This window comes from Alosa sapidissima, chromosome 19, assembly GCF_018492685.1.
Source record: "Alosa sapidissima isolate fAloSap1 chromosome 19, fAloSap1.pri, whole genome shotgun sequence".
In the NCBI taxonomy this organism is placed as follows: Eukaryota; Metazoa; Chordata; class Actinopteri; order Clupeiformes; family Clupeidae; genus Alosa; species Alosa sapidissima.
Genome location: NC_055975.1, coordinates 23,379,952 through 23,396,962, shown reverse-complemented (window position 1 = coordinate 23,396,962; position 17,011 = coordinate 23,379,952). Strand labels below are relative to the sequence as shown.

At 43.1% G+C, this 17,011-nt stretch overlaps 1 protein-coding gene and 1 long non-coding RNA gene across 4 annotated transcripts in view; one reads left to right on the top strand and one right to left on the bottom strand.

The window, feature by feature from the left end:
- Nucleotides 1-546: 546 nt before the first annotated feature.
- The window catches only part of dnaaf9 (dynein axonemal assembly factor 9), a 38,639-nt gene continuing 22,174 nt past the window's right edge, over nt 547-17,011 (top strand). For 2 of the 3 annotated variants that reach the window (XM_042072397.1, XM_042072399.1), the window contains exons 1-22: nt 547-705; nt 4,120-4,199; nt 4,673-4,798; nt 6,448-6,572; nt 6,971-7,067; nt 7,179-7,285; nt 8,531-8,608; nt 8,893-8,994; nt 9,840-9,895; nt 10,206-10,341; nt 10,534-10,615; nt 10,786-10,822; nt 11,112-11,196; nt 12,052-12,128; nt 12,450-12,494; nt 12,746-12,791; nt 13,052-13,163; nt 14,312-14,382; nt 14,495-14,545; nt 14,711-14,801; nt 15,103-15,206; nt 15,443-15,589. In XM_042072397.1, coding sequence (XP_041928331.1) covers nt 650-705; nt 4,120-4,199; nt 4,673-4,798; nt 6,448-6,572; nt 6,971-7,067; nt 7,179-7,285; nt 8,531-8,608; nt 8,893-8,994; nt 9,840-9,895; nt 10,206-10,341; nt 10,534-10,615; nt 10,786-10,822; nt 11,112-11,196; nt 12,052-12,128; nt 12,450-12,494; nt 12,746-12,791; nt 13,052-13,163; nt 14,312-14,382; nt 14,495-14,545; nt 14,711-14,801; nt 15,103-15,206; nt 15,443-15,589 — 1,911 coding nt within the window. In that variant the 5' untranslated portion in view covers nt 547-649. Of the gene's footprint in view, nt 706-4,119; nt 4,200-4,672; nt 4,799-6,447; nt 6,573-6,970; nt 7,068-7,178; nt 7,286-7,513; nt 7,583-8,530; nt 8,609-8,892; nt 8,995-9,839; nt 9,896-10,205; nt 10,342-10,533; nt 10,616-10,785; nt 10,823-11,111; nt 11,197-12,051; nt 12,129-12,449; nt 12,495-12,745; nt 12,792-13,051; nt 13,164-14,311; nt 14,383-14,494; nt 14,546-14,710; nt 14,802-15,102; nt 15,207-15,442; nt 15,590-17,011 lie in introns of all 3 variants that reach the window. The other variant, XM_042072398.1, reaches the window with a different exon arrangement.
- Nucleotides 5,202-16,468, bottom strand: LOC121693213. The gene is made up of 4 exons (XR_006025431.1): nt 16,458-16,468; nt 9,305-9,311; nt 6,211-6,214; nt 5,202-5,355 (listed from the first exon to the last, which is right to left on the bottom strand). It is a non-coding gene; the product is annotated as an uncharacterized LOC121693213 (long non-coding RNA).

Sequence of the window (17,011 nt, the reverse complement as noted above, 5' to 3'; positions counted from 1 at the left end):
TTGTTTAGTACGCGCGGCCGCTCCGTTTGCTGGTCCATGCAGACACAAAATATTCTAGCCTGGTGTCGGAGTAGCCAGTCTGGCGACTGCCTCTGTAATGTAACTTGCCAAGACTATTGCATTCTTGGAAAATATACTCAGTCAACGAGATCAAGAAAGTAATCCATTAAATTCATTCCTTATATTTTCGTTATTTTGTCATCCATTTCCTTCCTCAAACCACAAGACCAACTATATTTCCTGCCGAAGAAAAGGATTGCTGTAGGATTGCAAGGGTTGCTGCTGTCAAGGGACGCCCGTGTTACTTGGACTTTCTCACTACAAGGGTAAGGATGTTCACTGAGTGTCAATATTTACCTTTGTAATTGTGTACTATCCGCAACCATGATAAAGATAAACGTTTCAGTTATTATTGTGGTGATGGGATGACACAGTATATGTTTCAGTTCAAAATCTCGTTTTTCAATCGCCGTTGGTATTACCTTACTGCCCCAATTTTCGTAAATGGTATGGGCGGTTACTATGCCTCCATCTCTCTGTTTCGTTCTACACAGCCTTCTCGACTGTTGATGATGGAGTTTCACCGCGGGGTCATCAAGAATAACGCAGAATTCTAAAAACGTTATTTTTGAATGTGCCATTGTCCAAAATGACTAGCATACGGAGGAAAAGTGGAAAATATTCACCAATGAGCTCGGCAGTCAGGTAACGTTAATAACTTTTTTTCTTCTAGTGACATTTTCTTTTTTTGAATGTAGGTTAGTAGGATGTTTCAGGTCGCCGCGCAGCGCAGCTGCGAGCGAATACAGATGTTGACCCGGCTTTCTCATCCATACTGTCCAGCATCCACTAACGTCACGTTAACGTTTACAGTTACTACCATTAACACTTAGATAACGTTAATCTAACGAGCTATTTTTGCTAACGGTAAGATCATCGGTAGGGTTGACTAGCATGACATGCCATGTATTTTTTTTTAATTTGGTCTTAAATTGAAGACTGTAGATGCTATCTAGCTACATTTTGAATGTCTGCGCCATATTGAGCTAGCACCGTTGACGTTAACGTTAGAAACGGTCAAGTTTTAAGATAACGTTAACGTTAGCTGGCTTAGGTTTGATATTTCGAATAACGTCAGCAGCTGTCATTGAATAATCCAGTGGGTGATAATAGCCTAACGTTATCTCCTCGTTTTGTTAACCAAGTTAACGTTAACATAATGTAACGTTAACGTTAACCTTAAATGTGTTTGTCTACGTTATGCGTTTTCTGTCTTTGTTATTAAAGCTTTAAACCTCTAACGTTAACGTTATTCTACACAACCAATGCTGTTACTTATTTATTTTATCTTCCAACCTTAGCCATTGCTATGGCGAGAAAATGCACGTGCCTGCGGTATTCTGCATTAACGTTATAGAGGGGGAAACGTCAGGGGGAAATCCTAGTAGTGCATTAATGCCCGCATCCATCTTGAAGGATCAGGGCTGGACGGTAAAGAGGGATGTAAACATCCGCTGCAGTGCATGGAGCTCAGTACCATGAAACGTGACTTGATTTTAGATGCGATATCCTATCTAGCTGGTTTGCTGGATGATGATTAAAGCTTGAGATTAAGATTCCAGACTGGCCTCGCCCTGCCCGACGAAATACTGCGTTTGCCCACCCAATTAACCTACTAACTGGACGTATTAAGGTCACGTTTGGTGGAGTTTATTGTACGGAGTCGCGAAAAACAGTGGCACGGAGGAGGCCAGAAGCAGAGGGGGAGTGGGGTTTCTAGGAGACTGAAGCTCTGCATTGTTGTCGACCTCTTCACTTCAACTCTCACACAAAAAGACAAAGCTCTGCATAGTTTAAGCAGCAGTTTCTCATAGATTCACAGATACGAAAGAAGCCACCAAAGCCTAAAGGAGATCTTAAGACACAATGGATGCATTCATGTCAACAATAGGAAACAATATGACTGGTGTGATAATGACATTATTGCATTATTCCATGCAATGCATTTACTGATGTATCATTCACAACATTGTCAGGGCACAGTGGAATCATTGTGCTTGAAAGTTGTGGAATGAGTTTTCCTTTGCTGTGTGGACTAGGGCACACTTGGCCTAATAAACTGCAGGGAAGGGGGCCGAGTTTCTTGGGGCTTGCAGACCCCTCAGGAAAAAAAATATACTGCACATGCCTAGACATGTTCTGCTTCAGCTGCCGTAGGCTGCATATGCATGTTTTTCTCCATCTCGTGCTCATGGGAAAGTCCTTTGGGACATTATTTATGACCATTTCTGATTCCTCTTTTTTCTGCTCAACACAAAGATGGGACCAACAGAGTCCTCCCCCTGTTGTAGTTGAATGAGGTTACTTCATATTATGATCAATGTGCTATGAGCAATTTGGGTTATTTTTCTTTGATGACTTCCAAACAATGGGCACTGGGTTATTTTTCTTTGATGACTTCCAAACAATGGGCATTGTCTCATGGCACTTTGCAGAAACTAGCCTTAATCTCAATATAATGGAATATGATTGCTTTTGGGAAACTAGAATGAGGTTCTTGTCTGAAGACAGTTTTTCTAGTACCCAGTTTTGGGGTTGTCATCTAATGCTACAAGTGTTAGGCTGTATCACATGCCAAATGTTTTGTTACCACAACATTTCACAGTTTGAATGGTGTTCATGTGGCAAAAATGTTCACAATGGTAAGTTAAAATAGCATTAATGGTAAGAGAACCACATTGGGCTTTCAGTCAGACCTAAGGTTAAGTTGTCCTAATTGGCACCAGTATGTGCTGTTTCACTAAAAAGTGAGAAACCATTGTTCGAAGCCCACTTTTAACAGAGAGTCTATTGATTGCACGGGAATAGTCAACGCCTTGTCACTTTCAATTGAGCAAAGCACAGGCTGATTCCAGTTTAGAGTGTGGATGCAGGCCTAATGGGTGTGCTCACATCAACCAAATTGTCACCTAAATGATCAATATGCCAATAACATTTGGGACTGTAGTTTAAAAGGGCCAAATGAGTTCACCATACTGGTTATCAGTATTCTGATTATCATTTCAATGACAGCGAGTTAAGCCTAGCTTTTACAAAGATTCTCAAATTCATTTGTTGTACAAAGCTATATGAATGGACTATGAGACCTTCCACCAGGCCTACATAATTTAGGCTGTTGTGGGCACAAAAAATCCTGAGCATCTTTACTGACAACATTGTCAAAAATGTTGTCAGCTGTGTTGTTGAATGTGTTGGCAAGCTAAGTTATTGACTGTGACAAGTGAGCTCAGCTAGTTTTGGGGTAAAAACCCCCTTAGGGTATCTTGCAGACTACGAAAAACCCATATTTTTCGCAGCTGCCGACATCCATTTTACATTATAAGTCTATGGAGTAGACTGTGTTTTCAAAAAAGTCCTCGACTTTAAAACACGATCGCAGGTGTGTTTTTAAAGTTGAGAAATGTTCAACTTCTAGCGGAAAAAAACTAACCTGACCCTAGCCAGATGAATTTCGCTCCGCCTAGCTCCAGTCATCCATCTGGAACCGATCCATTGAAGTGTTGCTTCAGAAGGCTGGGCCTAATCAAAAAATGCTTGCATATGATTGAATAAGCCACTTGTCCGTCATCTATTGACGTGCTACTTCAACCACTCACATCGAAGCCAACCCGTGATGCTAATAACAGTCTCACAGTCGCTTCTACGCTATGTCACATCTATGAAACTCCCGCCCTGCGTCCTGATTGGCTGAACCATAAAGTCGGTTGCAGAAATCACTTTCAATGGAAGAGGTCCCAGATGGATGTGAGTGAAGCTAGGCGGAGCTAAGCGGAACGAAATTCATCTGGCTAGGGTCAGGTTAGAAAAAAACACCCTAAGTCTAAGCTTTTTGGAGTAAAAACAATGGCAGATTTTTTAAAAACTGAAAAAGTGGTCTGCACAACTTTTCCTGTCAGAAAAAGAAGCCTGAACGTACCCTAACAACCCCTTTAGCCATGTTTGTTGTGTCACAGTAGCATCTCTGTACAGTGTTCAGGCTTAAGGCATGGAGGTTAGAAGATTGCATCTTGTGAATCTGATAGCCGTCCTCAATGTAACTTTAACCTGTTTGTTCCCCAGCTGCTCTCGCCTGCGACAGCTCCAGGCCCTACTGAAGGATGGCGCCAGCAACGCACCTGATGCCATACTCTGCTCTTTAGGTGTGTGTGGGTGTGTGTGGGGGTCCATATACGACAGTGAAAGATAGTGTAACTGGAAGGTATGATTAGATTAATAATCCTCACCCCATGGTGTTCAGCCTCATTTTAGAGAATGACCTTATAATCCTTATACAGATCTATTCAAAATTCTGTGTGACTGTGTTGGTGTGTGTGTGTGTGTGTGTGTGTGTGTGTGTGTGTGTGTGTGTGTTACAGATTACATTTACTATTATTAAGTATCAAACAGAGAGAGAGATTAAATTCATAATTACTAAATTTCAAACCTATAATCCTCCATTGAAAATTTGACTTATGCGATATGGATGTCTTATGGATTAAGCACATATCTGAAGCCTTGTGTGTTAATGTATTAAACCCCTGGGACTGGTGGCCTAACCAGTCCTCTCTGTTCCTAAGCAAAGGGGGTACAACTGCTTCGGTGTTGAATGTCTTTGTCTATGTGTGTGTGTCAGGAATTGATAGCCGGTACAATGAGGGCTGCACTGAGCTGGCAAACTACCTGTTCTTTGGCCTGTATCGGCCCAACCAGCTGGACCTGGATCACATCTCAGATGACCTTGCAGAAGAGGTGCTGGACGGTGCGTATCCCCTATCAAACCTAAGGCCTACTACCTTCTCCACAGAGACTCTTTTTGTATACCGTGAAGCTATTATGTGTTTAATACAAAGTAACTATCTATTAACTATTAACTAACTAGCACAAGTTAACTATTTTGGCAGGCAAACTGGGGCCTAGATGTACTAAGAATTACCGCCAAATTACCGCCTGTTTCTCATGCTTTTTGTACCTTAAAACATGGCATTCTATGTACAAAACTGATTGCACTTAGATCAAAGCGCATTTTGCGTGCCACTAGAGCACAAAATGGCTATCAGCGCTTTTCTTACTGATATATGCATTTATAGGAAGGCGAAAGAGAAGTGGGAGTATCGCGCAAACAGGGGAGGAGAAGTGCTAATACCGATTGATTAGGTATTCCGCCATATGTATGAAAACAGCGCACATCTGTTTTGCAGTGAAAAACTTCTGCCTGTTAAAAGCAGGTGTAATCCAAATTCCGGTTAAATGTGTCAATTAGAGAAACTTTTAGAGACGGCTGAATCAGTATTCAGAGCATCAGTTTTCTTCATTGTACTATGTGAAAAGCAGCCTAAACTTTTGTTTGCCTTTCTAATATCATATTTTCACTTTCACGACATCCACTTCCCAATCTGCTAGACTAGGTAATTAAGTCAGCCATAGTCTACGTGCAGTAAAGTGTTTTTATAAGTGGATTAGAAGAACTACTAGGCCTAGCCTGTATATCGCTGCTTGTTGACATGTTATTATCATGTATGATCGCTAAACTTTGATTCTTGTTAATGTCGCAATCGGTTAACTCCATTCAGCTGCGCTTGTGGTTCAGCTGTGGGCACGCAATTTGTGTTGTAGAGGGGGCGGTGATGAACGCTGTTTACGTAATGAAGTGACAGCTTAGAAAATTCCATGCATCATGACAAAGCACAGCATTGGCTTTCTGCGCATACCAAAACTCAGTATTAGCACTTTCTTTGTACATCCGACCCTGAGTGTAGCTGGTATACTTCTACTTTACTTTTATGTCTTTACTGCTGGCTTGTGTAATGGCTGTGTTTAAAAAGAATATGTTGCGGCACAGACAAAACAAATGGTTGTGTTTATAGGTCAATTTCACCAAATAAGGGAATGTTGCTGGTATTAGTTATTTCAGTAGTTATTTAAGTAGTTATCATCAGTTATTTAGAGAAAATGTTGTGGCTGTATCGAAAGTCATGTAATAATTAGCTGGCGTATACTTGAGCTGAGGGACAAAAGCCCAGCACAGCTGCCGGACTGGAGTGGGGAGACCCTTGAGTCGTGTCCGCTGTCTCAGCGGTCAGGAATGCACCGGGGGGGGTTGAGCGCGGGGGATGGGGGCAGATATCAGCACGTGGATGGGCCTTGCCAGAAGACAGGGCTGCACGTGATGACGGCTCTCGAGTTGCCTTGTCTCCCCCCACTGCCTTTGCCTTTGTTTTTCCTTGCCCTTTTATTTTGACGATGTTTATCGGCGCTTGTTTTCCTGCCAGGCCCCGCTTGCCCTCTGGCTGTACTCTGTTACATTGTGTTTATCTGGAGGTTGTGTTTTCCCTCTTGGTTTCAGTCTGGTGATCTGTGTGTGTGTGTTTTTAAGTCTGTTTGTTGCTTCTTTTTTTTTGCGGCCTGCAGATGTGATCCTGCTGATTAAAGCCGAGAGCGTCCACCTGTACTGCAACCCGTTGAATTATGAGTACCTGCTGCCCTTCGTAGCCCACTGGAGGAACCTCCATCTGCACTGCATGACAGAGACAGAGGTAACCCTGAGTTAGTTGGGCATGGACAGTGCCCCCAATCTGCCACACTGCCCTCCTACCGCTCCCTCCCAGGGCACAAGCATATGCCCAAACTGATCCCTTTTCTGAGGTTAATGACTTTAATCCCATGACATAGTAATCACTTTAAGATAAACCTCTTTCCCCCCTTTCTCCTCATGTCTCTTTCACTATCATATTGTTGTCAGTCTCGGTTTCTATCTCCTTGTTGCTGGCTCTTGTTATGTTTCTTTTGTTTTTTTTCTGTCTCTTCCTTGTTCTACTGTATGCTTTTTATTTCTCTTTTTTGCTCCTACATACTGTATGCTTGTGTGCTTGTTTCTTACTGTGTCTGTCTCTCTCTCTCTCTCTCTCTCTCTCTCTCTCTCTCTCTGTGTCAGTATGAGGATGAAGAGGCAGCGGAGGAGTTCAAGATCTCTAGTTTTGTGTCCATGGTGCAGGACTGTAGCCGCATTGGGATTCCCTACAGCTCCCAGGGTCAGTCCAGCTCCCCATCTCACCCACACACTCACGCTTTAGCTACAGTTTAATCAGCGCTTGTGCTTTGTCTTATTTTCTGTGTGTGTGTGTATGTGTATGTTCTTAAAGGTCACATGCAGAAATTTGACATGTTTATGCTGGAGAAGTGGCCCATCATTCAGGCCTTTGCTCTGGAGGGAATTGGAGCTGGAGGGTTTTTCACCATGAAATATAAGGTACAGACCGATTTACATTTACAGCAATGAAGAGCACTTTTTATTACAGCAGCAGATTCAGTTACACAGAAGGTAGAGACTGAACAAAATCGAAGCATAACTTACCAACAGAAATGTAGATGACAAATTTAATTTTAATATTGAAGCAATATAAGGCCTCTCAGAATATCATTTTTATTGAGTGTAAGAGTCAAACTGAACTGTAAGTGCTGTGTAATTGATTGTAAGGGACATGTTATGAAAGGACAACAGCCAGGGGCAGAGATAGCTGGCAGGAGCCGCAGTTTCAGTGCAAAGGTGATTGGATTTTGTTTGATAAGGTAGTTGAAAGCTTTTAAAGATGCTCTAAGTGATGCCACACGTTTTTTTAGGCTAAAACATTTTATGTCACTTACTGCAAACATGATCTAACCAACCGCTAGCTGTCTGTGTCCTGAATACACTGTAAAAAAACGCGATCTCTGTGGACAGGCAAGAAAAACAACCTGGGCAAACTAGCCCATAAAAAACATAACAAACTGTTCCAGCAAATCACAGACGAGATGCGCGTTTAGGAAAGTTTAAATTGCACAGGAGCAGCACGAGAGGGAGGGGGAGGAAGTAGCGAGCTAGCTCTCTGTTTTGTTTGAAAGTCAACAGAAGTGACGTTACCCAGCATCGCTTAGAGCACCTTTAAGATTTTAAAAAATGCTTATTTTATGACACTTTACTGAAGCATTGAACAAAAGTTTTGAATTGAAAGATCAAGATGGCAGTCATATTACTCTTCTCTTTAGTCTGGTTCATTATGTTTCATTACAAATCTGTGAGAAAATGCAGTAATCTAAATAGATCTAATTCTAACCAAGATTTAGTTCTATGACTGTTCTCATTTTGGGGTCTGATAAAGAAAGAATAAATCTCTTCTTTTTTAAAACAGAACAGACAAGATTTAAAAATGTATTTCTATAGTGTCTTATTTCCATTGTATTGTGAAGAAGAATTGTATGAAATCTAGTTGTGAACTCCGTAAAGAATCCAGATGAAATTGAAATGGTTCCTGACACAATCAATTTCATGAACGAGGTTATTAAACAAGTGCGGTTGACTTGATAATTCACTGTGATGAACACCCAGACTGCTAACTGGACTCGTATACCGTATATTTCAGGGATAACCAACATTTGTGATATTATTTGTTGAGGTTATTTGTGTGGTTGGTTGGTTGGTTGTTGGAATGATGACTATATTTTCTGGTCTGTTCAGCTAATGGACGTGAGTGAGAGGGTGTGGCAGACGTATGCTAGACTGGACCCCATGTCTCTGGACCGACTCATCACAGAGGTAGGCCAACACACAAATACCAAATACCTGCATCACACACATACACACACGTTAATGCACAAATACTATATTATTACAGTAATGCAGTGTGCATGTTGTGTGTGATGTCTGTATGCTACTGAGACCTTGAATTTCCCCTTGAGGATCAATAAAGTATCTATCTATCTATCTATCTATCTATCTATCTATCTATCTATCTATCTAATGCCATGTCGTGTGAATGTGTTTATTGAGAGTATAAATTAGTGTAATTTATTCACCCATATCATGCATGTGTGTATCAGGACCTGGCCCTGTTTGAGAGGCAGTGGAGCAGCTTCTTCTCAAGTCTCAACATTGAGACACAGCTGTCCATGCAGGAACTCTCTGAAGCCCAAGCTGGAGAGGTACACACACACACACACACACACACACACACACACACACACACACACACACACACACACAGATCCCTGACAATCAAGTCACAGCACCTGCGGTTAGAGACCCACCAGTTACTTACTTACTTATTGACTGATTGATGTGGCTGACGCGTTTATCCAAAGCGACTTACATGCGTCAATTATTACAAGGGCCAGTCTCCCCGGAGCAACTCAGGGCAAATTGCCTCGCTCAAGGGCACAGTGGTGGCAGTCAGTAATCGAATCAACAAATTTGTCTGGCTGCTGCATGCTAGCCCAGCTCCTTATCCACTACACTACCACTGCCCCAGAGAGCGCTGATGGAAAAGAAACGCCATCGGTGTTTTCAAATAACACCATTGCCTAGTGTTTGTGCTGTAGGTTAACTGTGTAGCATGGGCTTTTGAAGTGATAAACCCATTTCACAGTGCCACAGGATTGTTACCCCCAGGAGCAGCCAACTCAAGACTAATTTATTCACTTGTCATGGCCGCACAGCAGCCGACACTAACGCGGAGTCTGGCTGCCTTGTGAAAGCAGCTGAACCGTGATGGTGTGGTGACATGTGGAGGCGAACTAATTAGTGTTGAGAGCTCTTAAGAAGTGATTAAGGCTTGAAATTCTGTCTCACACAGACACTTTTATTCTTTGAGTCTGTCTGTCTCTCTTTCTCTCTCTCTCCCTCCCTATTCCTCTCTCTCTTTCTCTCTCTCTCTCTCTCTATTCCTCCCTCTCCCTCTGCCCCCCACCCTCTCTCTCTTTCTCTCTCTCTCTCACTCTGTCTTTAAATGTTTGCTCATTCGCTCATTTCTTGTCTTTTCCCCACTCAGGCATTCCGCACTTACTTTTCCCACGGACTGATTTCCAGCAATATCTCAGACAAAAGGTAACTGCGACACTGCAGACACACATACACGTGTGCGCGTGCACACATGCAGATCTTAACCCATATAGACACAGCTATCAATCACAGGCAAGACCCTCGAGCAACCTTTTCCCAGCTGGAATGTGTGCTATGCATTACTCCATCAAGTCATGTGTTTTCTGTCAGCAGCACTAGACTGTTTGATCGTGAGCGTAATGGTTTTGTGTGTGTGTGTGTGTGCAATGTGTCTGTACATGTGTGTGTGTATGTCTGTGTGTGTGTGTGTGTGTGTGTGTGTGTGTGTGTGTGTGTGTGTGTGTTCATTGGGCAGTAAAAGCTGGCAGCCGTTTGCGCTGTTTGGGAGCCACTCGTCCATGGAGGACATCCAGAGCTATTGCTTCACCTTCCCCTCCGAGGGCCACCAGATCCGCAACACCGGGCCCCGCGGGGCCAGCTCCAAACACATGGTGAGGCCCCCTCACACACACACACACACACACACACACACACACACACACACACACACACACACACACACTGTTCCTGTAAACAAGACCATCTAAAAGTACCATCTTCTACCCCACATAACTCTGTTACACTGGGTTCATTTGGTTGTGTATGTGTGTATGTGTGTTTGTGTGTGTGTGTGTGTTTTTCAGGTTTTGCAGTGCGTTGCCCCAAAAGGGCCTCTGGCATGTGCACGAACATACTTCTTCGGCACCACGCATGTCCCATACCTTGGTAAGTGTGAAGTGCATGATGTGTGAGCGTTTTTTAAGTGAGTGTTTATGTGTGTGTGTTTGTGTATGCATGTGAGTGGGACTGTGTGTGTGTGTGTGTGTGTGTGTGTGTGTGTGTGTGTGTGTTCCACAGCTCTGTGAGTCTTACTCCTTCCTCTCTCTCTATCACAGGAAATGACAACGTTCAGCAGAAGAACACAGACCTGCTGTGAGTGTACATAAGTGATAGCTCAGTGCGTTCTGTTTCAACACACACTCTCTGTATCTTCACTCCATGTGGAATGCTGTCGGGAAGAAAGCCCTGTGTTCTTTTTTATTTTTTAAGATTGAAGTGTTTTTGTAAGGGAGGGGGTATTGATCTGAGCGCCTTCTGTAACTGACTTGTGGCTATGTTCTTTTATTGTTTTAAACTTGACATATCTGACAGGGAACATAAAGGATGTGTGCATTGTTCTGTTCTATTCTTAAAGTGTGTGTGTGTGTGTGTCTTTCCTCAGGCTGCTCTCTCAGATCTATGCTGCTGCTGTTCAAGGGGTTTTCTCTGGCATCAAGTGTTTCTCCTACAACTCCAGCATCAGTAAGGTGCGGCCCACTCCCCTCTCCACAGCACTCTCCAGTAGCGCTGAACTGAACCATTAATTGCATTTGCGATAATATCGTGATGTGATCAAACATGATTTTCTAAACGCAAAGACAGCGATTACTCTCTGATCACACACTGGCCGCAGCACGTGCAAAATGCAACGTCACCAAAGTGCTTACTAGCGCGACTACTTGCCTTCTTTAAAGTGCAGTAGAGAGAGCTATTTTGGTTAAAAAAAAACCCTCTTCATTACCTTTTGCTGGATAATTGCCATGTCCCTGGTTCCTAGTTTCTTTCTCCTACTCCCGTGTGCTGCAACCCTCGCTGGTAACTTGTTAACTTTTCCAGCTGACTTTTACAACTTCACGACTGTTTAGGCTACATGGCCATTCGCTGCAACTCTCTCTGGTAACTTTTATCCAACTGACTATTGGCTGTAGAGGACAGTGATAAGAGGGTGCATTTAAGATATCCGAGGGGGTTGGCGGCGCAAACATTTCATGTCACAGTTAATATGCGAGTAGTTGACAAACAGCAGCAAGCCACAACAATCCAGCTGTGTTCTAACATTTAGCTTACCAGCTAAGATTCTGACATGCATGCTGCTAACTGCTGATAACGTTGTTAAAGAGTTAAAAAAAAAAAACGCATATTAAAGAGTTAAAAAAAAAATTGCAATTCAGTTATTTTCCAAAATCGCTCAGCCCTACTTTCCAGTCAACCATCCTAGACACACGGTACACACCTCTTCACTGAAATACATTTGCTTTTTCTCTGTTTTTGATTGTGTGTCTGTTTGTGGGTGTGGTTGGGCGTGTATGTGTTGACATGGTGCTTTTGTTTGGCTTTTTCAGGCAAAGGATGTTGCAGAGCAGACATTTCAGCGTAATTTGGACTCCCTCGGTTTAACCCAGTATAGGAATGCTCTAAGGTGACCGACACACACACACACACACACACACACACACACACACACACACACACACACACACACACACACACACACACACACACTGGCTATGAAATTGTTATATCAAATACACACACACACACTGGCTATATATTAAATTGTTATATCAAACACACACACACTCACACTCACACTCACACACACACTCACTCACACTCACTCACACTCACACTGGCTATATTAAACTGTTATATCAAACAAATGTTTGTATCCCTTTGTTTATTGTTTTATCTCGTGAAATGGGTCATCTGAAGTTTAGTGTCTGTCTGTGCTCTGTTTTAGGTCGAAGGCCGTGTTTAGCATTCAGGCTGTGAATAATGAGGGAAGGTGGGTTGATCTAGGACACAAACACACACACACACAAATAGCAACATACTCTGCAATCTCTCTCTCTCACACACACACACACACACACACACACACACACACACACACACACACACACACACAGAAGCAAAGCAATGCACTCTGCAATATTTCTCTCTCTCTCTCTCTCTGTTTCTCTATCTCTCTCTGTCTCACATACACACACACACACAATCACACACATCCATAACTGCACTGTTTGTGTCTTGTAGGGTGGTGCCCTTGAGTCAACCAGAGAGCCGCTTCCTGGTGAAAACTGTAAGTGAATCTCATTTGGGCCTATTTGTGTCTTTGCAATTCCCAAGGTCCTAAGGTCACTGCATGAGTTGTATGTCTTAGTCACTTAAATGAACCCATGCTGATTATATAGAGCTCATGCTGTCCCAGAGAGTGTGTGTGATCGTAAGGAATCCTGTTGATGAGTCCACCCTAAGGGTGGAGAGAGGTTACAGAACAGCTGTGGGTGGTGGTTGGTATTGTTTGGGACTGACGGGGTGGCGCTGTTACTCCTCCTGCAGGCGTCCATGTCGGTGTATGACATCCCCGATCTCCAGCGCGCAGGAACTGAACTGGGCTCTGTCATCTTCTCAGAGTCCTTCCTAGAGTCCAGCATTTACATCCAGGACAAAGGTGGCGTGTGTGTGTGTGTGTCTGTGTGTGTTTGTGTATTGGTGATGTTTGCTTGTTTGTGTCCCGATATAATAAACTTTATTGAATGTTTGCCAGGAAAAATAGGCTTTATTGAAATGGTAAAAAAGTTATTGTATTTTATTTAAACGCCTTTCTCTGTTAATGGACAACAGCATACTGGCATTGCATGACACAGCACAGGCATACATCACTGTCAAGAACATTATGGCTACACTACAGAAAAAATGCGACAAAATGTCGCAAACCACAGATTGATACTAACAAACAAAGTAACCGTCTGCTATCCGACGCTACACTAGTAAGGTAACAAAGTTGCTGTAGCCTTGCACCGAAATCGACGGTGACATGTGAAATATAAAACTGTTGAACACCAACATTAATAAAACGTAATAATTGTTGACGCTTCTGACATGGGTGTCAAAACAGGCTAAAGACCCTATCGCACAGCATATTAGATTGAACACATAACTCAAAACATATGCAACATAGGCCTACACAACGCAATATTCATAGGCTAGCCTACATTAAATTGATCCACATATCACAAATATAGCCTACAACAAATGCTAACATCATAAACGCACAGTGTAGCCTTTAACCTACATTTTCAAAAAGAAGAGAAAGAACGCTCTGAGGAGGCCACTGAAACAGGCACACAAAGACACAGATGAATAAGTTCATCTACCTCGCTGAAGAGAGCTCTTGTTTGTGGATGGAGCTTACTCAATATCCATGCCACCTTTCACCGTGGTGCACCGAGACTCCCCGATAACACTATGCGTCATTTTAAGCTTTAGATTTTCACGGTAATATTCAGCTACTTAATATGGCATATTGTCGTACCATAAAGCTAGCGTCATAGGATATCTCCCTCAGGTTTGTTTTGTTAATTTGTTTAGTTTTTGTTTAGATCTCCCAGGTCTAATGTAACATTTTTTAGTGCATAATAGAATAATAGACAGGGGGACGGAGAGCTTCTTTTTTTTTCTGATCGTGAGTGGTATGACACATAAATACGCGTGCTTTCCTGCAGGGGGTGCTGCCGCACCCCCAGCACCCCCACTTCCCACGGCTATGGCGTGGGTGTGGGTGTGTATGTAATGTGTTGTACCTCCTGTATCCTGCAGATGGCGCCATGTCCTCAGACAGCTGCTTCACCATCCTCACCTCCTCAGTGCCACGATATGTCTCCTGGCTGGTACGCCTCCATTTTAGACTCCCTCTCTCTCCCTTCTGTTTTGTGGATGGCCACTCATTTTTCTGAGCAAATATTTTGTAGACTAAATGTGTGCGTGTGTAATATTTCACAGGTGGATGACAGTGATGTGAAACTCTCTGAGCACGCCCAGCAGTTGCTGAAGGTACGAGTTGACTACCACTGTGCTAATACTCTACACACAATCTGATACACCATGCATTCAGTAGCGTTCGCACACATTTCTTACTCATCCATAAAGTCGTTAACAAAAACACTGTGTGTGTGTGTGTGTGTATGTGTGTGTGTGTGTGTGTGTGTGTGGGTGTAGGCTGAGGAAGGAACATGTTTGGGGACCCTCCTGGCTGTTGGAGACTCAGCCCAGGTGTTTTCCTCTAGCCCACTCTGCACACCTGAAGAAGGTAAGACCTTCTCTTTTTTTCTTTCTGTCTGTCTCTCTCCCTCTTCCTTTCTCTCTCTCTCTCCCTCTCTCTCTCTTGCTTTCTCTTCCTCTCTCTCTCCCTCTCTCTCTTTCTCTCTCTCTCTCTCCCCTTCTCTCTCTCCCTCTCTCTCTTTCTCTCTCTCTCCCTCTCTCTCTCTTTCTCTCTCTCTCTTTATTGGCCAAACCTCTCATGTCTGTTTGTTCTGTCTCCTTTTTTTACTAGAGACTTATGGTTAAACCTCTCTTTCTTGTGTGTGTGCGTGTGTGTATGTGTGCTGCAGGTAAACTGGTGTTTTTCTCAGAGGGGTTGCTGTTTGTCCACCCCCAGTACGGTGCGGTCACTCTCTCCAAGAACCACATCAAAGGCGTCAAGCTGTATGACGGGGTACAGACACCTCTGCACACACTCCTCTCACCACCGCACCGGTCATTTCAAAGCTTCCTTTCATTGATTTACAGAGCACTCTGTCATTTCCTGTCGGATGACATTGATCATGGCTGTCAGTGTGTGTATGTGTGTGTGTGTGTGAGTGTATGTATGCTGTGATTGTTGATTGTGATGAATAAGACCTGTGTGTGTGTGTGTGTGTGTGTGTGTGTGTCTGTCTGTCTGTCTCGTAGGACTCTCTGTCAAAGCTGTCAGTGCTGTATGTGGAGTACGAGAGTTCTCTGCTCCCACACCTCCCCTTCCACCTGCAAAGCAAAGACCACTGCCTGGGCCTGGCCTTAACACACAGCACCAAGAGCTACAGAAGCCTGTACTCACAAGTAAGCACACACACACACACACACACACACACACACACACACACACACACACACACACACACACACACATACACACACACACATACACACACATAAGCAGTCACTGGAGGGGTCAGTATATACTCTATCAGAGCCTCTACTCATAGGTGAACTCACATAAACATTTCACACCAACACACACACACACACGCGCGCGCCAGGGATGGAAATTAAATATTTTTTCCACCTGCCACTGTGGCTGGTGGATTCCAAAATCTACCAGCCACTTAACTTTTTTACCAGCCACAAGAGAAATGGCATGAAAATGTGATATCATGATTATAGTAGCCTAGGCTACTTAAAATGATCACGGTTATCGGCATTATTGCAATACGACTAAAATGTGCTGAATTTTGCCCTAAACCTACAAGCACAGTAGCAACAAAGCTAAAAGCCAACATAACCACAATAATATGCCATATGTCATGTCATAAAAGTGGTGTGGCTCCTTTAAGACTCCGTTTGTGTGAGTTCTGGAGCATCCTATAATCGACTCTCCAACTTGATCTAACTATACTGTACATCATCTGATTTAAATATTTAAAGGCTATATTTAACATTTAGTATTTATTTTCTGTTTGGCCTATGAAATCATGCACTGAACAATAAATTCACAGCTTTTAATATTTACAGTTATCTAGGCGATATTGTTAACATTTATTTTGTATTTGGCCGTATCGTGTATTACAACAGTCCAAAGTTAGAGACCTCGTAGACATTTGCTTTAATTTCAAAACCGGATTACTCTGGAACGGCTAATTGAATAACGGAATGCTTTACACCAGGGGTCCAAATCCGGCCCACGTCCGGCCCAATTCCGGCCCGCGACGTATGTCAAAATAATAATGTAATTCGGCCCTTGAGGCTATTTTTAATTGCGACAAACAACGATACTGATTAAAATAGACGATAGATCCAAGTACGGTGACAAATCTCATTTGTAGCCTACTCTGCTCTACTATGTGTAGACATCCAGAGCTTGATTCAAACCCAAAATCGCTGCGCAAAGTTTTCAGGAAATACTTGTATTACACGCGAGAAACACAAAGACGTGCATTTGTAATGACGTGGAAGCGATGCAGGCCATAGTTTTGCACAAATTGAAGCAGAAATAGGCCTACACCTAATGTTGAAAAACGTTCACGTGTGATGAAGTCTTAGGTAGGCTATGTTATTCACCTATTCTGATTCTGAAGGAGAATATCCTTTTGGAGATTATGATCGATCGTCTATTGACAGTGATAGTCACAGTGCGTCTGTGAATGGAGGTGCGTCTTTGCGTGTATACGACGGTGTCCACTAACCATACCATGCTTATTTCGACCCTCTGCCCAACATAGCTTGGAGGTTGCAGTGGTAATCGTGATGAAAGTGTCCGTAATG